Source organism: Atractosteus spatula, chromosome 14, assembly GCF_055471065.1.
Source record: "Atractosteus spatula isolate fAtrSpa1 chromosome 14, fAtrSpa1.hap1, whole genome shotgun sequence".
Lineage (NCBI taxonomy): Eukaryota > Metazoa > Chordata > Actinopteri > Semionotiformes > Lepisosteidae > Atractosteus > Atractosteus spatula.
This window is the reverse complement of record NC_142719.1, coordinates 18,307,009-18,334,871: the sequence shown is the minus strand read 5'-3', so window position 1 is coordinate 18,334,871 and position 27,863 is coordinate 18,307,009. Positions and strand designations below refer to the sequence as shown.

General features: G+C 46.1%; 2 protein-coding genes across 4 annotated transcripts in view; both read right to left on the bottom strand.

Moving 5' to 3' along the window:
• Positions 1-598: 598 nt before the first annotated feature.
• misp3 (MISP family member 3) lies at positions 599-20,332 on the bottom strand. Its single transcript, XM_088933171.1, has 4 exons — positions 20,183-20,332; positions 10,331-12,469; positions 2,820-2,899; positions 599-1,589 (listed from the first exon to the last, which is right to left on the bottom strand). Exons 2-4 carry the CDS (start codon positions 12,393-12,395, stop codon positions 1,497-1,499), a joined length of 2,238 nt encoding a protein of 745 aa, XP_088789297.1. The 5' UTR covers positions 12,396-12,469; positions 20,183-20,332; the 3' UTR covers positions 599-1,496.
• A 3,988-nt stretch (positions 20,333-24,320) lies between these two features.
• Positions 24,321-27,863, bottom strand: part of palm3 (paralemmin 3) — a 44,273-nt gene continuing 40,730 nt past the window's right edge. For all 3 annotated transcript variants that reach the window (XM_088932678.1, XM_088932679.1, XM_088932677.1), the window contains exon 8: positions 24,321-26,797. In XM_088932678.1, coding sequence (XP_088788804.1) covers positions 25,311-26,797 — 1,487 coding nt within the window. In that variant the 3' untranslated portion in view covers positions 24,321-25,310. The remainder of the gene's footprint in view (positions 26,798-27,863) is intronic.

Below are 27,863 nucleotides of genomic sequence, written 5' to 3'. Positions count from 1 at the left end.
ATTGTGGCTTGGTTTATTCTTCATGCTCATTAACTTTAGAAAGTTAATGGATTAAATTAATATCTTACACTTCTATAGTGCTTTTCTGGACACTCCACTCAAAGCACATTACTCCTCCACTCCTCCACCACCACCAGTGTGCAGCCCCACCTTGATGATGTGACAGCAGCCATAGAGCACCAGTACGCTCACCACACACCAGCTCTGAGTGGGGAGGAGAGCAGAGTGATGAAGCCAGTTCAGAGATGGGGATTATTAGGAGGCCATGATTGGTAAAGGCCAGGGGGGAAGTTAGGACAGAACACCAGGATAGCACTGCCCAATGTTATCATTTTCAGAGCTTTAAGAAGTATGTGGAAAACACCCCACAGGTGTTTTTGATTGTGTCCCAGACATTGTTGGCAGGGCTTGATGAGGCAAAGTGGATAAGACCCAGATGCTTCTGGTTGGGGCCTGGCTCAGAGTTCATCATTCAGAGTCCCATTATCCACAGTGGTGCACAGTAGTGTTTGCACTAGCTTCTACAGGGGTGCACAGTACTGTTTGCACTAACTTCTACATGCTGCTTCAGAAGGAGTAAATCACAGTGAAACATGGCTGTAACAATCAAGTGAATTTTTATTTGTTTTGTCAAAAAGTATGCATATCAAAACAGGAGATTTTCCCAGGGGTTAGTATTGCTCTCTTCATAAAAATCGACTTCATTTATAAAGAAACGGTTGTTTAGAAAATTAAATCTCAAAAAGTGCTCAGAAGAACTTGCATTCATCTTTCAGTAAATAAATAGCAGGTTACATAGAAGAGAGCTAAAGCAAGACATAGCAGTTTTTAAAAAACAAAAACAGTACATAAATAATAAGGAGCAGAAGATGAAAAGGGTTAGTGTAGTATCTGCTAAGTTCACTTTTTACAAAACTAAAAGTACAGTAACACCAGATTCAAAATGTCTAGGAATGATTTTTAACATTTTAACCAGCAGTCTGGCAGAACACTTACATGATGCACTTTTAATAGTTATTTTACTACAGAAACAAAGCGGAGGAGCGTCCATTTTAGAGCGGTGTGGTTCGGAGACGTGCAGAGATGAAAGCCTGTCGACCAGATCCCGCGAGCCTCAAACATCGGAGCGGAGAAAAAGTCGTGTCAGAAGAAAATGTTCGGCGGACGGTCCAATCGGCAGATCGATGTATGGGGAGGGGGGACGGCCGTCAGAGCTGTGCCATCCTGGAGGCAGACTCCTGCCGAGAATAAAGACCTACAGTACACGGATGCAGGTCAGTCGTGTGAGCCAGAGTCGGAGAGGAAGCAGGGCGGCCTCTCTGGCGCGCAGCTAGAGCAGGCTGGGTAAGGGTGTTCGGATGACGCAGAGACTTCAGTCAAGAGTCTTCATTCGCTGTTTCACACCAGAATGTCAAGCGACTCTAAAGTCCCCCCAGATAGGGTGGTTTTGGGTGGAAATGGGTGCGGATACCACTGGTGACCACCGGGTGGCGCTGTCAGTCCTCCTCCTGATGGCCGTTGACCAGCCCCGTCTCCCAGCGTTGCAATAGCGGGATCTTCTGGCGGGGGGTCTTGGGGCTCCCTTTCACCTAGAGAAAAAAAAAAGATTAGTGATAACATCCCACAAAATTGTGAATTATACAAATACTCACACGGTAATGTTGGAACAGGAAAGCAAAATGTTTCTGTCCCCTGTCCCCTTTTCTTTTCTCTCTGTTCCTTCTTATCTTCCGATGGTTTTGTGTTTGCGTGGGGTTTTAAACGTTGTGATGGTTTATTTCTAAAGGGAGTATAAATGTGGTGTTTGCCCAGGGCTGGGCATCCTGCTGAAAGACAATTCTCATCAGGAAATTCCTACAGAGGGTCAGACTGGACTTTGATCCCCCCAGCAGTGAGTTAACCACAGCAGGGAAGTTACTGCAATAACTCAGGCAAATGCCGAGCGGAGCTGAACCAGGCTGAGCTCCGCGGAGCTGGAAGTAACTGATCCTGTTTGGTTCTGGTGAAGGGACAAGGAAGTTCATCTGCCCCAGCTTCCTGTGGGTTACCCCAGTGCTCAAACTGAGGGGGGTAGAGGGAGGAGCGATATACCCTTTCACTTGTTTAAAAGAAGCGCTCCCCACTGGAAATTGGTCAGTTTTTATAAAGCTTTCCTGACCTCTCTTCCCAGATCGGATCAGTTATTTCACCTGCAGAGGAAGAACTAAGTGAAAGGTCCACACTTGGCAGAGATTCTAGTCCAAGTTCAGCTCACTCTGTAAGTGATAAAGTGATAAAAGCATGTGCTAAGTGTATAATTATCACTGCACTACTGTTAACACAGAGGATCAGCCTACTGTGGCTTTAATCTCACTGTAGATGTGTACATCTGCGTTGAGATGAATGAACAGGAGTGAGTGGGATTCAAGATTCTTGCTATATACTGTAATGTATTTATTAGGAGTTTCATGTTCTCTCAGCCACAGGGCCCAGGCACTACATTTCTCACTTGTCACTTCATTTTGTATATGTCTGCTTTGACAAGCATCCAGTGAAAATGTATAAAATATTCACACTCATTTCTGTTGCATCAGGGCAGTTTGCATTACACTGCCCCCCCCCGGGAATGAATCAAGTATTTTGAATTTAACTGAATTAATAATAAGCAATAATGCATTAGTATGGTCACACCAACTACATCCAGTGCTGGAATCTCTGACCCTTTTTAGGAAGGGTTCCTATTCATCCGTACAAGAATTGGTAAAATCAACATCCTATTTCTCCATTGTGGATCAGAGCCTGATCTCTTGTGCCCGCTGCCTGTCCTTACTGTACTGTACCTCTGTCTGGCCGGAGAGTTCTGCAGCAGGCTGGCAGGGTGGGGGCCAGGTCACGTCCAGTTTCCCCAGGGACTGCCGTGCTACGAGAGGAGAGGACAGCAGGCAGTTACTCACCCTGCCCACAAACAGCAGCAAGTATAGAGCCTGTTCAGCTCTTACTCAGCAGTGTCCTGGAACGCTGCATACTCCTATAGTTAAGGCTCCAAGCTGTGCAATTAGGCCACGCTGTTGCGACCAAAGCGCTCATCTCTAATTGCATGCTAGACTTCACAATTACTGTGTTTGTCTGAGCCTTTGTGCAGCACTGTCCTTTAACTGCGACACACAGCCACGTTGCCCTAGCTTGTTAACCCCAGAATGCCCACTCTCACACAGCCTGACATCTGGAAGGAGTGAGAATTCCCCGTCGATGGGGGGGGGGGGGTCGATGGAAAGATACTGTAGATGTTCACAACTCGCTCAACAGCAGGGTAATCAAGCCTGATCTTGGAGATTCACAATCTAGCAGGTATTATAAGACATCCTGCAGGCATCTAAAACTCTGAGTGCTGAAAAGACATGTAGGCACAGCACTTAATGTTTCGACTATTGACAGCGATCAGACAATATGGTAAATTATTGAATTGGCACATTGCTTCGGGGTTACTTTTAAAGTGGAGTCTAAGATGCTGGCGACTGAAAGTGTTGAATGATGAGACACTGGTCCAACGATACGCTCAGGAATGCTAATGAAGTCCCAGGGTTGGAGCTTTGCAGGACTGCATTAGATGATTAAATCTGAACCTGATCCCACTCCAGCATCAGAGCTACTGTATACTGTAGTCACTCCATTAATCCTCTTTTCTTATCCTGGACCAGATTAGCTGATCAGTGCCAATTACACACTGCAAAGAGCCCACTGTCAAACAGAAGTAGTGCAAAACTGACTGGCAAAATTAGCAGATTTACTGCAATTAGGCACTTGTAGTGTAGTTTAGCGATGGCATTTGACTCAGTTGTGGAGAAAGGCTCATATGACTGATTCAGAAGAGATCCTAAGCTTCAGTCGCTCTTAGCAAAACAGCATGCAGTGTTTCAAGCAATGTACAGTGTGACAGATCTCTACCCCAGCAGCAGCACATGATTTGGATGCTGCACTCTTAAGAGTGATTTGCATAAAGGTCAACTGTAGTGCAGCTCGGCTTTGAACAACTCCTGCTGGGAACAGGACAGGAGTACCAGCTGAACAGCTCCAGCATAAGGAGCAGGCCTGTGAGCTCTAAAGACTTGTGCATACGTCAGAATGTGGAGGAGTTTTCAGGGGAAGACTGACTCCAGACAGTCTGGATCTAAAGACTGGAGACTGATGAATTAATCAAGAGATCTGTCATTTAAGAGATCTCTGGTCTTTGGTGAGCACTTTAATTTTGATCTCAAGTGATCTCTGATGGTTTCACTTAGAAATGTTTATCAGAACCAACACCACATTTTATGACGCAAACCACGGTCCAAGGCTCATCCACTCCAACATCACATCACAACTGCAGTCGGTGCCAGCACCGTAAAATAACAACACAATGCTAGAATTTCTCCGGAAGGCATGACATCTGCCATTAACCGTGGGTGTTTAAAAAGTTCTAAATATTAGAGGTAATTTCAAAAGACGATGATCCTTACTACACGCATCCACATTTAAAAAGGTTCCTCATCTGGAGGAGGCAGACCTGTACAAAAGGGCTCAGAGCTGTGTTGGGTTTGGTTTCAGCCTGGCTGCCTGTACTCGCGGCTCAGCTCGCAGTCATGGACTGTGGTAAAAGCAGGTCTGGCCTCAGGTTGGCCACAAAGCTTCCATTAGCACCTTCCACTGTTTGAGATACTGAAATCACCAGTTTTGTCCAGTCAGCCACCTGAGACACTGATGTCATGTCTGGCCATTCCTGTGACAAATTGTGAGGACACTGCTTACTGCTGCCTGTGTCCTTTGCCCCAGGACAGCCGTCAGTACTGCTTTCAGTCAACAATCTCTTATTGCGGCAGCTTGTTCACCAGGATAGCTTTTGACCTGATCACTCTAGAAACTCACAAGAGGAAATGCTTCAGCTGCGACCAACTGCTTCACACAAAACAATTGACTGTTTCCAAGAATCAGTGACAGACACCCTGGCTGGGATTCCACTGTCTCTTCCTTGCTTAGGGTCTTGATCTGGTTTTACTTTGCTGTGTAAGCAGGGCATGTTTTTTAAATTTTGTAATATCTTGTAAAATCTGTTCCACCAATATAAAGCACATTTCCCTGTAATAGCCAAAGAGTTCCCCAAAACACTTCTGTGCAACACATTCAATTGCACGCAGCACTTCTCTGTTTCAGGACCTTCTGCACGTGTTGGTGTGCGCTCCATTCTGTGCTTGGTGTTGAATACCGACTTTTTCAGTTTTGAGAATAATGGTTTTAATAAGTCTGGGATCTGCGTTTGTACAGTAACACAAACAATATGACAGGTCATGCATTTCACTTACAGTACTGTTTTTGTAGATCAAAGCAACAGAAACAGATATAAGATAGTCACCCTTTTATATTACTGTATCATGCATGGAGATGTAAAACTTATGAAAAATCATAATCACATCATAAATAAATCATATTCATATGAAGAATTCCCTTTTCTCCAGTTCTGGGGCTGTGATGTTCATACAGTATACTGACCAGACTAGGTAGGAATCTTTGAGACAGCTAGGATTTGTAGTTCAGTGTGATTTTAGGCAAAGCCTGTAAAGGGATTAATGAATTAGGCATCAGCCTTCCACAAAAATGAATTAATCTGCCTGCATGAGAAATAGCTTTTTCCTTCTGAAGACCACAACATTTTTAACAGCACGTGCACACAAGAAAGGAGGAATTACTCTCCTGAGTCTGAATCACAAGCTTAAAATTCTGTTCAATAATGCCAGCCCCAGTGTCTGGAAAGCATAAAGCCTTCACTGCCTACTGTTGCCTTCATTTCCTGACAAGCTCACAGCTCTTTAACCTGGTCCTTGGAAGTCCAGAGCATAGCCTACTTTTTGTTCCAATCTAAGGCCTCGGTTTCTTAAGTGATTTGCTGCAATATTTGCTCACTCACAGACATTTTGCATTGTTCTGAAATTATGATTCATTGGATGATTAATTTCAATCACTGCTTTTTTAATTATTATTATATTGAGCTCCTGGGAAGTAGGTAGTCAGAGAGTGAAGTTAAAAACCAATGAACTCCCGAAGGTCTTGTTGAGAATAAGACATTGTAGCCTTACTTCCGCAGAGTTCTTCCCAGGGGAAAAATAAAACACCTGTGAAACCAGCACGGTTTGTAGTTTGTGAAAATGGGGGCATGGTGGTCTGTGCTGCTGCCTCACAGCTCCAGGGTTCTGGGTACTGTCTTTGGATAGGGCACTTTATGTGTGGGGTTTGCATGTGTTCTCTGAGTTTGTGGCATTTTCTCTTTGTGTTCACTGCCAGTCACGCCCTGTTATCCTTGTGGGGCTAGCAGATCTGACATTCAGTCATGTCAAAATAAACTTGATCATAAGATCTACAACAATCAGAAGGAAATGCAGTTCATCTCTGTACCAGCACACCCTGTGGAAAAACCCACACCCTTCCACAAAACTGCTGCCCTTCTTGCTCCTTTCCTGAGATGTTTCAGCATAAGCCCCCTTGATCCAAGCTGTAGAGATCCGAGTGCGGATCCCAGAGAGGCTTTGATCGTGGTGTTATTTGAGCCCTTATTACTAAAAAAAGCCACTCCTGTTTGTCTCTCTCACAGCTTTTCTGACTCAGCTACCTGGAGCAGAGAAAGAGAGAGAGAGAGAGGAGTCGGGTCGCTCAATAGGGACGTTACAGGCAATCACAAGGTGAAACCAGGCGGAAAACAGCCCGGCTATTGGGGATCATCTTTCTGAACATGCTTTTCAGTCGAGCGCAGACAAAAGGCCAGCAACGCTACAGCGATTGTGCCCTTTAACACTGCGCGCAGGTCAGTCTCATCTGCACTGCCAGCTGCCTGGTGAGAGCTCTCTTCGAAATCGGCATGAAAACACACCACCATCCCCACCCACACCGAGAACACCATCCATCCCCATTGCCTAGAACAGGCATGGAGAAAAGAGTCCTGCTGTGCAGACAGGCTCCATGCCGGGTTTTACTGCTGACAGTACAGGACTTTTGTACAAGCTGTACTGATGGACCAGAAAAGGGAGATCTGCATGACCATAACCTTGAACGCCACGTGTCTCAAAAAACAAGGTCATGAGCATGAAGTATCCAGCGCCACCTTTTAAAGATCTTGCAGCTTAGTAAAACCCGGACTGGATCCAACTGCTAAGCAAGGGACTCTGAAAATGTTGCATCTCTTCCTCCCCTGTCTTGCCAGAGGTCTTCCAACATTAGCTCTGTCGATTTGATTTCTTTGTTGTTGTTTTTTTCTTGGGTTTCCTGAAGTTCAAGAAACAGGCAGATAGGATTTTGGGCTCTGGACTCTGCTTTCGAGCAACGTACTTGTGGTGAATAGAAATGGCAAAAAAAAAGGAAATATTGATTAAAAACATTGAGGGTTCAAAATCCTCACACTCACCTAGAAGCTTCCGCATGGCTTGACACCTCAGTACCTGTCTGACTTACTTTCATCTTACTCCCCATCTCCGCACCCTTCATTGGCCTGATTCTGGTCTCCTGACAGGTTCCCTGTCCAAGGGAGGCAAACTTTATGGGTGCCTACAAAAGCTTGCTTACCCTTTATGGGTTACAGGGCCTTCTCTGCACCCCAGTGCTCTGGAATTCTATCCCTACGATCAGAGTCACCTTCCCTGAGCTCTTTGAAATCCAGACTGCAAACCTTCCTCTTCAGACAGGCTTTTATTTATTTGGAGTCTTTGCGTCTGCTCCTTGTGTCCTTCTGCTGCATTTCTCATAATGTTGTTTGTGCTAATTTTGTCATCTCCTGTCTTTGTTGCTGTTTTCATTGTTTTAACTGTTTGTTTCTTTTTTGATCTTTCACATAAAGTGCCTTGAGAAGATGCTGAGAAAGAGGCTATGTAGAATTATTATTGTAAAAGGGAATGTAGAAACGTGTATTTCTACTTGGGTACAAAGCATCTTCTTCTTACAGTGCAGACTCGATAGACTGCTCTCTGCGTGTGAACTCCAAACACACGCAGTCAGATCGCCTTGTGTTAAATGTTTAGACTCCACACAGGGCTGAGGAATGATAATCCTGAAACGGATTGTTATAGGTGTTCCTACAAACAAAACTCTGTTTAGGTTACTGGACCTTGAGAGCCCAGTGGAGATGTGGGGAACTGTATGGAGAACTAGACAGCGTCACAGTGCAATCTCGCACAGCTGGCGTGCTTCTGGGTGAGACGCCCCCTCTCTTTGCTGGGGTATGATCCTGTGGGTGTTATTCGCCCACTGAATATAAACATCACATACACGGGATAGGATGCAGATGTGTCAAACTACCCCACCCCCAACATTTGATCATTCCTCCTTTTAACAGGCTATAGACGTTTTCTTTGCTTCTAATAAGAATCGTCAATTATCTTTTGGTATCCCTCCCACCGATCTGGAATTGCCAGTCGTGTGTTTTTTCATGTCTTGGCAGCTGCGAACCCCACAACTGCACATTGTGGAGGGGGGGATGAGGAAGACTCTGCTGCCTTGCCCACCTTCTAGCCAATTGGATCTTAACACATCACAGACAATGCCTCCCCCCCAGACTGGAGGATCAGCACTGATTAGAGGAGAGGCGTGTCCCTCAATGACAGCACTGCGTACCTGCAGGCACCTGGGATGTTACAGGGGTCTTGGTGTCGCTGACTTTCAGTATGCCTTTGGACCCTGCACTCAGCCAATCACCTGCTGCAGCCTGGAGAATCCCAGTCCCAGTCAGGTAGTGACCTGACCCAGGCGCAAACTCACGATCACAGAGCTCATTCTGTGATGGAGCCATTCAGGAGGCCCCCTCCTATTTAAATATTCCTTCACCTTGGTCCCCCTGTGCAGCGATTTAAGCTGTCGCCTCTGTGCCCTTAACTGCTACTGCTGCTGAACACAGATGTGTGTCTCAGGTCTGTGACCAGGTGAGTTACTGGAAAATCTCACCTGTGTTTGTTTTGGATTAGCATCATTCATGACCTATACAGCTGCCAGTAAACAGTTTCCCCTTCCTAAAGACATTTCCCTGACGAAATACGAGCCCCACCTTGTGAAATGCTCATGAAGACACTGACAGTAGGAATCATTTTATAATAAGAGCCCGCACAAAACAAAACAAGCTAAAATGTGGGAAGATCAAATTAAAATACAGCTAACTCATACTCTAGGATATCATAATGGCAAACTGAGAAGGATTCACTGCTAAGCTGATACTGTTAAAGAGCTAAGAAGGAAATTACTCTTTAACAGTTCCAAGAATTTCTTTCGTTCTTGTTCATCTAGGACTTTCACCCAGCAGGACCCTTGATAGCAACTGTTGCCAAGAGGCTGCTTACAACAGTACAGCTGACAGGACCTAGACCGCAGCTATTCACAGAAAAACCCACCGCAGAACTGTCTCTGGAATATATTGTTGGTACCCCCGAAAAAGTGACCTCAAAACCTGTGTTGGTTTACTTAATATGCAAAACAATTCAGTTGGACTAAAATTAGACTGTGACCTGCTTCTGCGTGCATACCTGCACACCCCTGTTAGAAAACACCTGTGCGTGAGTGAGAGAGCTCAGCAAGGGCGAGGAAGGACAAGGTCTTTGCAGATTTCATAGGGGACAGTGTTTAAAACACGCAAGTCAGCCTTGGCTGAAACAAAAAATCTGAGCAATGAAGGAGTTGGAGGTGAAAGGGAGGCAGTCTCGCATTTCAAAGATAGACATTAATATTGTGAAAGAGAAATATCAATGTTCGATTGAAATATTAGTCTGGTGAAGGTGACCTAGGATGAAATGACCCTTAGATGTGTATCTCTATCCAACTGTATACATGAGGAGGGACAGAATTAAACCTTTATAAATTCATCACTAATTAAATATACAGTAGATTACATATGCATTAATACCATTACTGCCTCACAGCTCTTTAGTCCTGGGTTCAATTCCTGGGGTGCTATCTGTGTGGAGTTTGAATATTCTCCCCATGTTCACATGGGTTTCCTAATGCAGTCCAAAGTCAAACAGGTATGTTAACTGGCTTCTGGGCAAACTGGCTCTGGTGTGAGTGTGTGCGAGTCTGAGTCTGTGCGTGCCTTGTGATGGGCTGGAATCCTGTACAGGCTGTACCCTGCCTTGAGCCCCTTGCTTACTGGAATAGACACTGCCCCCCCCCCCCAGCAACCCTGTATTGGATAAAGAGGCTAGAAAATGGATATCTGGATTTTTGCACAGAGGTGTGTAGCTGGAAATACAGTCAGTCTCAGAGGGATGGCTACATGGAGAGGAAATCAGTGAAGAACACGACGAGGCTGAATGAATACAACACGCACATCTCCTGTGTGATAGACACTAACCTGAGGGAGCTGGTGAGGGCGAGGGCGAGGGCGATGGGGAGACCGGCCGGTTGGGGGGGGGAGTTGATGGGATGGCCAGCCCATTGGGGGTGGCGGGCCGGGGCTCCTCGCTGTCCCGGGGGCCTCCTGCTGTCCCGTAAAGGCTGTATCTCTGGCGGCGCAGCTCCCTCTCCCTCTGCTGCGCCTCGCGGATGTCCTGCTCCACCTCGGGCTTCAGCGACATGGAGGAGCGCAGCTTGAAGAAGGGGTTCTCCCGGGGGGGCTCGTCCTCCAGCAGCACCTCCCCGTCCGGCTCCTCCTCCCCCTGCGGGGCGGACGGCACGCCCCTCGAATCCAGGACCGGCGCCCTCTCCCCCTCGTGGCTCCTCGCGGGGTCGTTGGTGACGGGTGCCGCGCGGAGCAGCGTGGCGGGGATCCTGATGGTGTTCTCCAGGATGATGACTTTGCCCACGGCTCCTTCCGTAAGAGATGGGCCCTTCGGCTCCAGGTTCACACTGGATCCGGTCCCGCTGAGAGGACCCTGGGCCGGGCTCGGACCCGGACTTTGCGACACCAGGTCTAAGCTCCTTCTCCTCTCCAGGATCGAAGAACGGGGAGATCCCCCGAGAGAGGCGTCATCCGCGGTTGCCCTGGGAGTTGTGGCAGGGTCCTTGCTCTCCTGGAACACCTCGAACAGCATCTTCCTTTCCCGCAGCTGCCGGACGGTGCCCTTGTCGTAAACCCCAGGCACCTTGCCCAGCTGAACCAGGTCCTCCTCCCTCTGGGTCTCCATGCTTATCTCCATTTGCATCTTCTTGCCAGCAAAGTGCCTGTCCTTGCCTTTGCCCGCCTTGGAAGGAAGCGACTGGGAGAGGATAGGCTTCCTCAGGGGGATTTCCACGTACTCCTCGGACACGCTGGGCTTGGAGATGCCTCTGGACCTCCGCAGGTTCTCCTCTCTCTCCAGAGCCAGCCGGATCTCCCTCTCAATGGGGGTCTCGTTGGCTGGGAGCGCCCCACTGAAGGAAGAGTTCATCTCTAGGGTGCTGCCAGGGGAAAAGTCGGCAGACACCCCGCTGTCGCTGAGGTTGTCATCCCCGTTCTCCAGCTCCATTCTCACTCGCCGGGTAACTGCTTTCTCCTCTCCGTGAGCCGGAATGCTGCCTTCTTCTGTGCTCTCTCTCCCTGCCTTGCCTGTCCAAGCTGTTCCCTGCTTGGCTGCACCTGTTAGTCTACCTACTGGTGGCCCCTCCCCTCTCTCTGTCCCTTTAAGCTCCCTAACTACAACAAAACTCCCAGAGCGGGCTCCCTCATTGGCTGATTCCTGGGCAACTGTTGCTAGGGGCAGCGACTTCTGCACCTGCTGCTCCTGTGCCTGTTGCAGAGTCTTCAGGCAGTGTAGGAGCTCCTCCTGGTGGCTCAGAGGCAGAACTGCACCCTCTGGCTGGACTTTATGGGAGGAATTTGCTGGAGACGATGATGCTGTTTCCATGAGCTGGTTTCTGGAGGAGCTCCTGGAGAAGGAAGGCTGGGGGGGTCTGCTGCTGCCGCTGTTCTCCAGCTTCATCCACTGCTCCCTGGCTGTGCTGAAATCTAAAGACTGGTGGTCCACCACACTTTTAGTGTCTCCCTTTGTAGTGGGGTCTTCTGGCATCTCGCAGCACAACTTGCTGGCTGCTCCCAAGGGCTCCCCACGGTCAAGGCCATCATCAGATGAGCCAGAATGAGAAGTCGTTTCTTCAGATGGCCCCTGGGGGTTTGTAGCCTTACGCAGATTAAGTCCATCCACTGTTTCCATGAGCAACCCTTCCCCTGTCTCCATGCCCAACTCCAGCGGGGTAGGTGGCCACTCCAATGCATTTTCTTCCACTGGCCACTGTGGCTCTGGTAAATCAGGCCAAGATTCCTCTTGCTGGGCCTTGGGCGCTTCCCAATTCGTGGGCGGAATGTGTTCTCCCGTTGCCTCCCTGTCTTCGGTGGAGTCTGTATCCCCCTCTGTCAGGAGGCTGCAGTTCTCCCAGTCCTCTGAGGGAGAACTCAGGGGGCTTCTGGGGTCTGTTGCCATGGCGCCCGTCTCGACTCGCATGCACTCCCCGACCCTCGGCTGTTGTCGTAGTTACCTGGCGAGCTCGTCGTTCCCCGCCCCCTTCCTCAAGGAATCTGGAAGGCAGAGGCAGCAAGGTCATAGCAGGCAAGAATTACCCTCCGCCCACAGACATGCACACAGCTGCCTTCTGCGTTAGAAATGTTCACTAGTTCACCGACTCCTCAAGTCCAATTTTTATGTTTTTAGGCAACAGCACAGAGGAGTGATTAGCACTCCAGACCAAAGAGTCATTTATTCTCAGTTGACTTAACCTGGTTTAAATATCAACCTTTCAGTGACCCTCTACATCCTGCAATGAGTTCACCGTTCATAATTTCTGACAAAATAGCACTCCTACTATACATATACCATGCCCTGATTTCATTATTATTGTAATATTGAAACCATCCTAGAACTTTTATTCCAAAGCAAACAAAATGAACACATTCTGCAAGAGACTAGCACATCCCGGGCCATTTGCAAAGAAGCACGTTTCCCACAATGTTGTCAAGAGGCAGCACACAAGTACAAGTGCCAAGATTTCTCTTCTTTAACAAGAAACGCATGAGGACGCTTTAATATCTTTAAGCCAGTTTGCTTTAATCACTCAATTGTGTGGCTGATCCAAAATAAAAACCCCAGCCCACTCAGAACTGAGTGTGTGCTGACTTCTCCCACAGGCCAATGAAGACTTGACGCAACCTGCCTGGCAGGACAACTCATGCTTATTAGACCGAGCTTGTTTCTGAGCATGTCTGAGATTTCCCCCTGTGGCTTATGAAAAGTGCCAGTGCATTGCCCAGAGTAGAAAATAAAAGTTCATTTCTAGATGTTCGAAAAAACTTTTTAAAAATGTAAATTGAAACTTTCGAAACTGGAAATTCACTCTGAGAGGCTCAGTGTGCCATTTCAACATATTTAATCTTATAACAATACAGTGTTGAGTTTTCATGCTGTAGAGATTTTCTGAAAATACTCATTATATTCTTTAAAAATCAGTTGGGCTACAATTCCCAGCTATTAAGCAAGAAAGCTCTCATTAGGTTACAGTTCATGACTCTAAGACCCCACTGCAATGAACAAGAGCTTTAACTACTTTTTGCTCAGCAGTGGACTCTGCCAGTGGGTTGGAGTTCTAGGCACTGTTACCCCCAGATCAACCTGCTGTCCCTTCAGCAGAACGCAGAGAGAGTGTGTATCATGTTGCAGGTTCAGCCTTTGCACAGCAGTGCTGGGGAGACATTCGGGCACCTGAATAACTTTGGGTGACTGAACTCTAAAGTTTTTCGGTATTCTTGCGCACAGTTCTAGTATTTGCTGCATTATAAAATCAGTTCAGAGAAACATGCAATAGCAGTTATACGTACTTAAGGTCATTTATGGCATGATTTGTACTGATGAGGCATTTTAACTTCATTCTTCTTTCTGCATGAATTTACTCTGAGTTGTAAGCACATGATACAGGCCTCTTTACTGTACATGCAAAAGCTTGCAACTCAAAAACTCGGAACAGATCAAACTGCTGTCTGATGGGACTTGTTTACCAGTAGTTACTGAAAGAAATCTTTGCAAGCTTTTAATTGCACATGCCACATTAAGAAGGGTAGGTTACAAAAGAATCAGAGTTCACTAATTAGTCACCTTTCCCAGAAACGTGGCTGCACAGCTCCAGGGAAATCACTTCTGCACAATTAGCGCTACAACTGCAGCAGGCCAAGCACCTTGTGCTGCACTTAGATCCAAGCCTGTCATCTGATCATGAGGGGGGCTGCAGCCTCCTGCAGAATCACATAACTTGCAAAGTTTTCTGCTGATTCAAAACAGACCTTAATCTGATTATCTGCTCTCAGCAGCTCAGCCGAACTCACACGATCTGTATCTGCCCTGGTGAAGGCCAATGGCTGGAGCTGGAGGTGCTGGGCTCACACTGCATCTGCCCCCCCTCACTTTCCTCACCTCTGTCCACTAATCCGCACCACCTCCTTTCCTCTCAGCTCCTCGCATCTTACTCAGAGCCCACCCTGCCTCCGTTCAGAGCCTCGTGTGTCACTCTGAGACCACACTGCCTCCGTTCAGAGCCTCGTGTCTCACTCTGAGACCACACTGCCTCCGTTCAGAGCCTCGTGTGTCACTCTGAGACCACACTGCCTCCGTTCAGAGCCTCGTGTCTCACTCTGAGACCACACTGCCTCCGTTCAGAACCTCGTGTGTCACTCTGAGGCCACACTGCCTCTGTTCAGAGCCTCGTGTCTCACTCTGAGACCACACTGCCTCCATTCAGAGCCTCGTGTGTCACTCTGAGACCACACTGCCTCCGTTCAGAGCCTCGTGTCTCACTCTGAGACCACACTGCCTCCGTTCAGAGCCTCGTGTGTCACTCTGAGACCACACTGCCTCCGTTCAGAGCCTCGTGTGTCACTCTGAGCCACACTGCCTCTGTTCAGAGCCTCGTGTGTCACTCTGAGCCACACTGCCTCCGTTCAGAGCCTCGTGTGTCACTCTGAGCCCCCTTATAGCTCACCCTGAACCACCAGTGTGACCAGTCTCCACATCAGCAACATTGGTGAGGTACTGACTGATGTGCTTAATTAACACAACTCTGTTCAGGACTAATAATTTCTGTTTCAAATTCAATTGATTTCTACGTGTCTTCATTTCACACTATTACTGATGACTGGGAACATCCGAATTCTGCCCTTTGGTGGCCCGTTTAAGCTTTAAAAATATTTTTGGGAACCTTCTTTTTTCTCGGTTTCTGGAATTCCTAACTGTCAGTTTACTAGTAAAATAATGAATTATAATTTTTATTTAGCATATTTCAGTTTAACCAAACCTCTTGCAAAAGAATAAAAACAGGTGAAAGAATTACCTTAACAAACGGTAAAATGTATAAGAGTAGATTTCCAATCCAGTTTGAATGTGCTTATGGTGCTCACTGTCCATTGTGTCAATTCACAAAGAGAAAATCCACAAATTTACGGTTAGTGATTTGTGTTGGTGAAAACATTTAATCTAACATAACCAAACCACTGCCTTTTTCAGCAACATCTGTACGTGTTGTCCAGTGTGTCTGGACTCTCTCCTAATCCATCCTAAGTCTGGGTCCTTCAGCACAGACCATTAGAACACTTCATTCCTGCCATTTCCCTCCCATCACAAAATGATAGACAAGCAAGCTAAAGTTGTCTTTTTTTCCAATCTTGGAATCTGGGCCAGCTGAGCTTCTCCTCCCGTCAGGCAGACGGGATGCTCGCCTTGAGAAACCCTGCCCTGACATCACGGCAATGAGAATGCTCTCCTTTCCCTTGCCCGCTGTGAAGAACATCGCTGCTGGTGGCAAAATGCCTGTTCCACTATTTAGAGTTACAGGCCACCTCACCTTAGTAAATATTGTCACCAGGATCCTGAGCGCAAGTGCTCCGTCCCTCAACGTTATCTGTATACCTGTAAGCACTGATGGTAGTGATTCATGATGGAGGTTATTCGGTCAGCCCAGTCAGGCTGCAGTAGCTGTAGGTGAGCTCTACAGTACAGCACATGGCTCCCCCCTGGACAGGACACCGGTCCATCACAGGGAGTATCCTCCCCCAGCAATAATACAACAGGGTGCAGTGGAGCAACTGGGGTACTGTACCTCATTCAAGGTCCAACAGCAGGGACTCAAAGCCACAGACTGCCAGTCACGAGACCAGACACTTGTCCCCAACTCTATACCACCAGCAGTGCCATACCTGTAAAATGACCTCGTCTGTCCTGTTAGCTTGAGTTTGAGTATTCAGTGCCATTTCACAATTGAGGTCAAAGGTTAAGTTAAGAAGACATGGACTCTTACTAAGAAAGCAGCCAGTTGCTTTTCTTTAAGAAGTTTTCTTTTGACTACAGAACAAGACAGAGTACAGCCTTTAGATGCCCTGTGGTTCCTGAGGGGTGAGACTGGGAATAAACTGGAACCACTAAGCCTGCCAGGAGGCAAATGGCAGGGTGTTGCTGTATTCGCTATATAGAATTGTAAGCTGGCATTTATACAGTTCTAGTTTACTGGCCACTCTTTAAAGAAATGTCATTAAATTTAGCACGCAGTCTGAGTCCACTGTGACAAATTTCAGAGAGTGTTCAGACAGATCAGCACTGACACACAGCTGGATGACTGTCCTAAGGCCCCTTAGCATCTTCACAGAGTCAGTTCTCTATCTTAAAGAAAAGCTTCAGCATCTCCTGTCCGATCTAAGCATGAGTGGGCTTTCTCTAACCGATCCCGACTCTCCAAAAGAATTCCCGATTACTCAGTTCATTGGAGTCTCTTGCAACACGATTCTGTGCCTAGGACCTGACGCAACAGTCTGGAGCAACAATAATGAGCTCTTGACTCTTCACTGGAGGGTTGTAGTTCAAATCTTGGGTGAGACACCACTGTTGTCCCTTTATGTACGAGAACGTATTGCATTTGGGCAACCTCACTGCACTGTACTGTATAAATGGGTACTGCCCAGGCTGAAAATGAGAATTTATTCTCCATTAACTATCATTATTATTTGCGATCCAGTAATGTACCGTATAACCTAGCTACTGCCTTGCGTGAAGCACTAGGCAGAATTAAAACATATTTGGCCTATATAAATAAATGCACGTCTGTTCATTGGAATGAAATGTATACAAAGACCATGTTCAAGATCAGGTTAGAGTTTATTATGGTACAGTATCTGTAACATGAGGCAAGCTCAGAGCTCACCATTTATACCAGGATGGGACGCCAGTTAATGATGCGATTACTCCATCAGTACCAGCTGGTTGAAATCCCTCAAACCCACAACTTATTGGCTAGGAGCCTGGAGTAGTAATGACTACTGCACCATTAAGTGTCTTTACTGACTTGTTTAATAACTATCTTTGCTGTCAGTGAAACAGTTAAAATTGACTGAAAACTCATTCTTCCTAAAAGTGAGAGGTTCAGACAATTTAATATTAATTTAAGAAAGGCGGGTGGGGGATATTTTTATTTCTCCTAGTATTCATTCTTATACAGTATTCACAGCGAGAGTGCATTTTGAAATGCTGAGAGTTCACAAGGGGTGTCTGTGCAAACTATACTGCTGTACAGCAATGACAGATTTAGGAGAGGCAGATTAATACTCAAGCACAGATTATCCTTGCTAATTGTTCATCTCGGGGAGATAATATGGTCACCTTCACTTTTCTGCCCAAGGTGCCATTTTGTCCTTGGATTCTAAATGATGATGGAAAAACTGCCAGCCAACTATTCATCAGGGTAGTGTGGCCAGACGGTGCAGATAGCTACTGGCTACAGCTGAGCATGAGCAGTGGCCTACAGGGCCTTGTATCTGCCGCAGACACAACTCTGTGATTTCAAACTCTGCTGTGGAGTTAAGAACTTTAGAAGGGTTACGAATGAAAGGAGGGGCCATTCTAGCCCCTTTGGTAGCTATTAGTTATGAGGAGATAAGAGAGACACCTGGGAAGTGAGATAATAATATAATTTCTTGTTTTTGTATTTTTGCAAACTGTGCAGTCTAGTGTCTTGAAGTTAGCTTTGCCCCCAAATATACTGTATAAAGATGCTGCCTGTCCTTGGTCAGTCAGATAAAGGGCATGTATTTGGTAAGCTGGCTGTACGCCCAGAATGTGAAAAGAACTAACTGTTGTCTAGTCTGCAACTTAGATATAATTCATTGGCATGTGTTGCTGTCTTATCATTTGTTTAGAATGTGTCATAGTAACTGGTTTGTTTTAAGGTATAAAGGACCAACTTCAGCTACTTATTTTTAAGTCCGGTGGTTGCAAGCTGGACTTCCATATGAAATAAAGAGACTTCAGCTTCACAGACACCTGAACTTTGTCTTTTGTATGACACAACAGTTAACTGATCCAAGGATCTCTTCCAGCTGATGATATGTGAAAGAAGCCTTGGTATCGGCATCAAACACATGGTGGGGTGGCATGTTCCAGACTCCCACAACCCTGAGTGTAAAGAGGTGCCTTCCTGGCCCGACAGAAGACTCTCATCCAGCTGTTTCTGAAAGAAGCCAGGGTATCAGCTTCAACTGCATGGCTGGCCAGCTAAACTAACTTTAAGATGTCCAGATGACATCTTGAAACTCAATTAACAAGTTAGTTAGTACATCTGGCTGTACATCTGGACCAGTAACCGAGCTGTTCTACTACAGTATGTTTCAGTAATTCATTTGAAAAAGATTAAGTTATGTCAGTAACTAGAGTTGTACTGTATGCTTGGAATACAGTAGAACAGTGTTTTACTCTAGCCAAGTTCTTCATCACAGGCTAATTTATTTCATCTGTCTGTTTGGGGCAGGTTTGCATGTTGGTTTTCAGCTCCAGAGGTCAGACGGGGCTTGTAATTGGTATAAGCCTTGTACCGATTTCTGAGTTTCAGCACTGTACGAACTCGACCTCTACAGGAATAAAAAAACCGCTTCTCGTGGGCGTGTCTGACACCGTGTCTTTTCCCACCCGTGTCAGCTCATTGTGAATTAATCAAGCACTAAGCTGTTTCGTACGAAATAACACAAGGTGGCAGGCTGCGTATATTTCTGAATGCTGAATGTACTGGAAACAGTACCTTTGAATTCTGGTACATTTGAAACTCGGGACTGACAGAAGAAATAAGTTTAAAAAAAGGTCGAAACAAGCTAGCAAGCAGACCAATTGTGTTAATGTTAGCACTGGATATTTAGAGTCCGGCTGGAATTAAAATCAGCAGACAGCATTTCTTCAGGACCAGGGTTGAGTTGCACTGCTGTAGATAATGTACGAGGGTATACGTTATTGGGAGTGATTAATTACAACTGTATAATATTTAGATAACAAGCGCCCTGCGTCCTGTAGCTAGTGAATTTCTGGCGTTGTCCGAGTCTGCGATGTCTTCTTAGGCTTTTGTGTGAGGAGTCACAAAAGGTCTTAAGGTAATTATAAAAAAGTAAGAATAAAACGTTTGCGATAAACGGAGAAAGTACTGAACATTATACTAAACAATGCTTTGTTTTTTATACAGAACGAAACCAGTCTGAGTAACGCAGTTTGCTTGACTTGACTGACGGGTATTTTTTTAAACTAAGGAGATTATACATGGTGTATGTTAAAATAGTTAATTTCATCAGGGCAATAAACGCGTCTTGTTTTACTTAAATACAAGCCCGTCTCGTCTTACAACACCTATTTGTTCAGCTGTATTATAAGCTTTCATAACGAATGCTTTTCGATGAAGTACGAAAACAAAATACCTTAAGCTTAAAACTTTTTAAAAAGTTACGTTTCTGTTATTAGAATATGAAGTATTTGATCTTAACACTACTAATAGTTTTTTTACAGCATTTTATCTAAACTTTAAATAAAACCGTGACTTTCTGCGCGATACAATATATTAATGAGTTTCAAGGTGATACAAGTTAACCGTTAATTTTGACAGTGATCGGAAAACGTCAAAAAGAAGTACAAAGTACAATCGGTATTTAAACCTGTTAATAAAGGTTTTAGCAGGATTGGGCTTGCAAATAATTAGAATGTAGCATCGTTTGCAAAAACGTACTTTTATAAACTAATTCGTTTGTGTGCACGAGAAATAGCGCGGTTTCAAGTGCACCTCGAGGTTTAACGACAGGCAAAAAATGGATGAAATATCCTAAAAACATTAAGAAATTACCAACCTTATAATGTGTGAAGATGTTAATAATAGTGAAAGGAAATGCATACTGTATATCGTGAAAAAGCATCCCAAAAGATTACGATATTAAAAATGTGAATACAAATCCTACCTGTTTTGGTTGTACAGTCTGCTGTATTCTGAGTTAGATACCAGGTGTTTGCGCAATTTGAATTCACATTTCTTCAGACCAGGCACTCTTAAGATTTGACCTCTGCGAGCGCCCAGCCCATGTGCAGCCTAATCCTCTGCTGAGTCCTGTAATATCTGCCTGAGACAGTATCCCCACGGACAACCCACGGCCAATCGCCACCCCGTACCAGCAGAATCGAGCACAGCAGCGCTCCAACGCCGCCCCTTCTGTCACATCACAGGCTCTTGACAAGCAAATCGTGCTGCTTTCACCTCCGGTGCCTTTTACTAAAAGCTCCTGTGGTTATAGCAAACCTAACCCTCCCACCTCGAACAGAACTCTCCAATGCAACTGGAATCAACTGATTTAATTCTTCAGCTTTTCCCAAACTGGTTGACCAAGTTGATAATGTCCCTGTAGCTACAGTAGGGCTCAGCAGAGTTCCCAGATTCACGGAGGCTGTTTTTCACACGCAGAAAAAGATACGTTTGAAATTGACCCGGTTTTGTGATGTGGAATCAATTTGAAATTGTGGAAAGGAAGTTATTTATTGGTACAGTAGTTCAAGTAGGTACAGTAGCTGCGCCAGCATGCGCAGGCTGCACAGGAACAGGTACAGTAACGTGTTTATGAAGAAGGCTCCACAGCCGAAACGTTGTTTCCTTTCTTTTCTTTTCAGCATGGAATAAACCCGTTAACTGTCCTTATTTATTGGTAGTTGTATGTAATTATTGTCCTTTTATATTATTTTCATTCGTTCTTGAGGGAGGCCCTCCTAGCCTGGTGTGTTAGGTTAGCAACCCTAACGTAGCGTACCAAATGTTCTGTATACAGCAGTCTTGAAATCTGGTAATCCGACCTGTAGGAAGATTAATGTTGTGATAAGTGGTTTTTACTTGAAGGAACATATTAAGTATAAACTTAATAAGCACAGAAATTCTAATCTTCCTAGTTCTGATCAAAACTGCATTTCCCGAGCACAAACTATTGTATGTTTGCCATGCAGTCGGTAAATGTGAATTATATTCCATAGCCGTGCTCAGCATGTATACTGCGAGCACAGTGTGATCCATTAACAACTTGTTGCCTTAGATATTGTGGAGCAAGTCTGAAGTTTGAGACAATGATTGTTTTTCCTGGTACTTGTAATCATGTGGTCTATTAATTAAAATGTGATTATCCGCTCTGAGGAACATTGTCAGTCAGTGGGGCCTTCTGGGATTGTTTTCTGAAATCTGTTTCTCCTTTGGGGGGAAGAGGAGATCCTCTTCCTGTGTGACAAGCGGTCCCTCCTGTGTTATAGTCTCCCACCGCACATTCCTCCATTTTTGTAGCTATCGGATGTTTTGACTATGAGATGTTCGAGTTGCCCTCTGGTCTGAGTAAAGACAGACTGAATTAACATCTCAGCATTCTCTTTCCTCTTTTTGCAGGATTTCCAGCCGTTTGTGTGCTGCGGGGCAGCTACAACATTGCCCAGGATTCCCAGAGAAAAGCTGTGATCCGCCACAGCCCATGCGCATGTGGCCTGGGATGACTCGAACCCAGGCCCCCAGAGGCGCAAGGCTGGGAAGGTTAGTGAACTTTACTTTACTCTCCTCCCTGCTGGTCATCTGTCCATTTTCTAATCACTTCTTCCCATTCATGGTTGTGGGGGAGCCGGAGCCTATCCCAGCAAGCAACAGGCGCGAGGTGAGGTACACACCGGAGGGGAAGCCACTTCATTGCACGGCAGATACACACACTAGCACACATCAGCGCTAATTTTTCCTAGAAGCCAAATAACTTATCAGTATGTCTTTGGACTGTGGGAGGAAACCGCAGTACCTGGAGCAAAACCCACATGAACACAGGTAGAACATACAAACTCCACACAGCCAGCACCTCAAGTCTGGAATTAAATCCAGTGCTACTGTAACTGCTGCACCGCTGCACCAACCCCTGCTGATCTATTTATCCACAAATCATTGGCAGGCTCATTGGAGTGCTGCTTTTTTCCAGGGCGATCTCCTAAAATAGACCGGAGATGGAACGCTTCGTTTCTTTTTAAGATTTGAAATCGTCAGTAGCTTTAAAACGCAGCTTCCTGGCAGCAGATCCCGTCCTGCCGGGGAGCGAATGAGAGGCGTGGAGGCGTGTCTCTCGCCAACAGTGACCCCTTAGAGGCCTTTAGCTCACAAACCTGAGGAGAGACGGTATGTGTGTTCTCTAACCCAAATCCAAAGGAGGTAAAAGGCTGTGTGCATATGTGAAAAACCTTGAAGTGCAAAATTAAAAAAGTAAATGAGGAGGGGGGAGTGTTTGGTTGGTGTGCAAAAACAATCTTCATCTGAGATTCACACTGCCGCTCAAAAGTAGGTGGGGGTAGGTGAACGTAGGGCAGCGTTCGGTCTTGTTGACCACAGGGCTGTTTTACAGTGTGTGTTAAAGGAAATCTGCGTGCTTGTTTCGCAGTATCAATCAGGGAAAACGGCTGCCTGTTTGGGAATGCTGTGGAAAGTGAAAGCAGGATTGTGGAAGACCCCTCAGTGAGCTGGACGAGCCGGTGTGCCAGTGCCTGCTTCAGGGCCAGGCCCTGCCCAGGTGGGGCCGCCTTGGTTTTGGTCTCTTTGCACTTGCTAATTACTCCCCAGAGCTCAGTGAGCAAAGGGTGGCCCACGTCTGAAACACGCCTGTCTGGCACAGAAAGAGAAGTGATCACTATAAACATCTTCTCTCCGGAGGGACACCTCGAGAAACGTAGCAAAGGCCCCCCCCAAAAAAGTTCTGACAGAAATGGAAAAGTGGCAGCTGTTGAGGGTTATTCATGGGTTTTCATACTGGAGACGGAGCGGTTTAGATTGCACGGCTGCATGGCCTGCTGGGGATTGGTTTAGAATTGCCTGTTTTAAGTTCCTTCGCTTCATCCTCCTGCAGCAGTGCTGTGCAAGTAGCTTTTGTGAAGCTGGTTTTGCTGTACAGAGGGGCGGGTCTCCACACAGCAGCTCTGGCGCTGTAATAAACAGAGCAGTAAACTGGCGGTCCAGCAGCCCTCACTTGATCAGACCAGATCTCAAGGACGCAGACGAGCAGAAGGCCTTTTTTTTTAAGAGTTTCCAAGAAGACGCCTTTGAGGAAAGTGGAGGAGTGATTTGTTTGTGACTGAGCTTGTGTATCGATGCGGCGATCTCTGCTGTAAAGGGGTGGGAGCGAGGGAGGAAACATGCTCCTTGTCTGTCTGAGTATAGACAGAAACCACTCTCTCTCACCTGCATCCAGAGACGGTTCCCTTTCCAAACAGCTTGCACCCAAGTGCCCTTTGGGTCTTGGATGCTCAGAGGGCCGGAGCTGTGAAGTCTGTCACAGGTGGTGTGAGGAAATGTTTTTACCAGTAGTCCCAACAGATGCCACAACGGGGCTTTTTGCTGTGAGGACAAGACCCATGACAAATCTCTTTTAATATTTTCAATCATTATTCAATCCTAAAAATTTAATTTGACCTGTTTTGCTCATACAGTAAACCCTCGGTTTAACGGTTTAATGGGGGGAAGGGGTGTCCATTATTGCTGAACGTCCGTTAAATCACAAATGATATTTTTGGGCTATTGTATGAGACATACAAAACATGTTATTATGAGAAAATTAACATATACTGTATGTGCATATTGAACAAATGCAATTAACACAGTCAATTAACTTTGTTCCTGTGCCTTCCATCATAAATATATAAGGTCTTTACTTGTGTTGTAAATATACAGTATAATATTTGCTGAAGCATATGAAAAACTTTATGATGAAATGCCTTTTGAATAATTTGATAGTTAACTTTGCATAAGAAAAGGCCTTTTTTTTTAAAAGACCACACCTCCCTTCATTTGTCAGGGGTCTAGTGGAGTGCTGTGGAAATTGTATTAAACTCTTCTCTTTAAGAATTGATCCATTAATGCACTATGGTTAAGATTGAGTATGGTATTGTAAAACATTTCTGTGATGGTAGAACATGGAGTCACTTTAGGACTCAAACACAGACAATAATGAAAATGCTATTCAAGTATAACCTGTCCAACCTGTAAGGCTTGCGCACTAAATTTAAATGGGAAAAATCCCCATCAGAACATACAGTAAAAACAAACATGAATTCAGATAGTTCATTTTAATGATAAAATCAAAGTCTGTTGCTCATTTCTAACTCCCCTTTCAAAATACGGTACATTCTATAGTCACCCCAGCCCTCTCCCAGTATATACATTCACATACAGAATTTATCACAGAAATACCAACTGCTCATTTTCTTCCAGTTTAAAAATCTAAATAAAGCTGTAAATTCCAAATACTGTATTTGAGCAGTGTAGGTAATGAGAAACTGCCAGAGGCAGTGTCTTTAGAGTATTCCTCTCATTGGAGTTCTAGCTCGGAGAAAACTTTGAGCATCTCTCTCCTTACTGATGACTTGTTCGGACTTTCCCTGCTTGTGTTTGCAAGGAAAAAACAGTTCCCAAGTAATCTCCAAAAGATCTGTTACTTGAACCTTACACAGTATTGATCCAGTCTGATTGTGACAGTTTTGAGCGCTATAAATTTTGCATTATGTAAATAATTATGCTTTGTGCAAAGTTTGTGATGACCTAAGAGTTCATTCTATTTACTTGTATATTCTTGTTAAAAACCCATAAAGCTTGAGAGGGCAACCTGTAGTTTTTGAAGCTCCAAAAGTCACTAGCTACAATACTAACATCTGGCCAGCAGGAGGAGGAAAAGTAGTGATAATAGAATTGCTGCAGAAAGTTTTGAGTTGTCCAGAGGTCTAAAAACACTATGTAGGACAGGTTGGTCCGAAGATCACGTATTGCATAAAAACAAGGCTCTAGGGAAAACAGCAATTGCAGATAAAAGGTTGCCTTCTAGGATTCAGCTGGCAGTAGTTGCGATCCATGAGCACATGAAAGAGGAAAAACATATTTAAAGTCCATTTTCAAGGAGCAGAGAGCCTCATTGGAAAGTCCTCCTCTAGAACTGGTAAGGCCTCCTGGGTAGACCTGTCTGGCTCTAATGGCAGAGACCAAGTCACCTCGCACCCTTGTGAAATGTGTCTGTTACTCAGGTGTGTCAGCTCCCAGGGGGACGGCGCTCACATGACTGTGCAGCACTGGCAGGACTTGTGTTTGGGCCGGGGAGCCTCTGGCCCCTCGGCTTTGCCATCTTCGGCCCTGGCCACGGCGGCGGAGGGAGCGGCCGAATTGTGGGCAGCGGTGGAGGCCGCCACCAAGGGCTCGATCTCGGCAGGCGTGGCAGGTGCCTGTCTTTTGGCACTGGTTCCGGCGGGAGCGTCTCCTCCTTTCTTTATCAAGGGCCGGAGTTCGGGTTTCTCAGCAGTCGAGGACTCTGGGAACTCCACTTTGACTGCTTCAGGTGACAGAGCCGTTTCCCCTTCCCCGCCCAAGGGGATGTCCTGAAACTGCTCGGCTTGCTGGGCTTCTGCCGGCTCTGCTGCTTGTGCTACTGTGTCGGTGTGATTTTCCGGTGCCGGCTTTTCATCTGTTGTCTTTCCCTCGTCAAGACCCTCTTTTTCTGGCTCCATGTCCGACTTGGGTGGGTGTGGGGGTTCTGCTTCAGAAGATGGTGTTGTGATGGGCAGGTGTTGTGACGCAGCGGTCTGGATCTCTACAGGAAGCTCTTTAGATTCCACAGGAAGGTCAACCTCAGAACTTGGTACCTGCATTTTCTCTACTTGGGAATCTGTCTGAAGCTTTTCCTCAGTGGGAGGTCTTTCCTGGGGTTGCTCCTTAGAACTGGTGGAAGGTTCTAGATCATCTTTGGTATCCTCCAGTAGCTTGTCTTTGCAAAGTTCTACCAAGGAACTAGGACCCTCCAGGGATTCTTGTTTAGCATCCTTGGGAAGTTCATCAGACTTGGAGACTTTCAAGTGTTCTTCTTCAGAAGCCATGGAAAGTTCATCCCCTTCATCATTGATGATCACACGTTCTGCTCGTATGACCGTACCTGCAGCCTCTTCAAAGTCCTCCTCTGGGCTCGCCTCCGTGAAGCCCAGGAATGTCAGGGTGACAGCTCCTTGCCCAGTCTGGTCCGTGCTCTCTGCTGCTCCTTGACGAACTTCTCCTCCTGGCCTCTCAGCTTGTGCATTTTCCTGGGCTCTGGTTGCCGGGCTTGGCTCGGGATTTTCATCTCCTGTTATTTCTGTTGCGCTAACAGAACCATTTGTCTTGGGCTCCCCCTCCACGTCTACCTTTTGGGGACTCTGCGATGAGTGGAGTGACTGGGACCCCTCTTTCGAACCTTCTTCCAGAAACGGAACCTCTTGCTTTCCTTGGATGTCCTTCCCTCCGTTGTGGATCACAGTTGATTCTGTTCGGGAAGCCTCCAGTTCATCTGGCAACCCTGCTTTCCCCGCTACTGCGCTTAAGACCAGGCCCACCTCTTCGGGGTCGGGCTGCGCACTGATCGCCTCCCCCACCGCGTGAACAGTCTTCCTGCCGTCATCAAACAGCGTCTGCCCTCTGACCTGAATGTCCCCAGCGGCCAGCGGGACCACCGACTGCACCGTCGAGACCCCCGTCCTCACGTCTTTCTCCACTGTGACCTTAACGGTGCTCAGAACTGAAACGAGAATGAAGGGATGAGCTAGGCCCTGAGGAGTAGGTTTTCATGACGGTTTTGCTAGAAAGTAGTTAAAGAAAGTACAGTGTATTGAAGTACTCTGTGAAAGCCTACTGTTTCAGCCATTACTTGATGCACATTGTGGACTTTGGTCTGGTTAGACCTACAGTGCAAAAATCAATTCATGAAAGGTTCCACATGAGCTGAGCAAGTAAAGGAGAGCAGAGGGCTTCATCAGTACTGCAGTTTCCAGATGTCTTTGTAATGCTGTCACTTTTTCTGCCTGTGCACTGCCAAGCACTTTTAAAGGCTTTTACTATAATATTCAATACTTGTCAGGAGCCCCAAATGATTTATATGATCCAAAAAAGTAAAGTCTGTAGGACAATTGTAAAGGATTTTTAAATCTGAACATGCACCTTTCATTTCTGAGCACACAGACACTCGCTTTTCCTGGACCAAAAGTGCTACAGGATGAGACTGTTCAGAAGTTGGCCAAACATCAGAGAAAAATCCTTATTATTGTCCATCTAGCTCTGTGAATGGATCAGGTCTATGTTGTCTTTACCGAGATCTGTGTGCTAACCATTAAAATGGTTTTGTCCGCACCAGTGCCCATAGCATCCTGTAGCCCTTTTGGTCCTTTCAAGAGGAGAAAGTGTGATGGGCACGTTCCATGTTATGGAATTGTTGGTACATGTCATCGGCAGCACATAAAGGAACTTTAAATCACAAGACGGTTGCCATGTTTGCACTCAGCTCCTGTGACCAGTGCAGATTTCCTTCTGGCCCGGGGTAAAGAATACAGCTGGCAATGTTTCATACTGTTTCAGCTCCCTGTGAATCAGCTCACCTCTTCCTTGACCTTAATGTAAGAGGGGGCCCCAAAATACCTTTCCTCCCCTCCTGGTAACCAAAAGCATGGCAAAAAGAACTTGATCGCACTTGTTACTGAAGAGACCCACTAACATCTCATCCTCTGCACCCCAAGGAAAGGGGCCGTCGTATCCCTCCCTGCCAGTCTGTGACATGACACCCCGGGGGAAGAATGATTCCTAGTCATTAC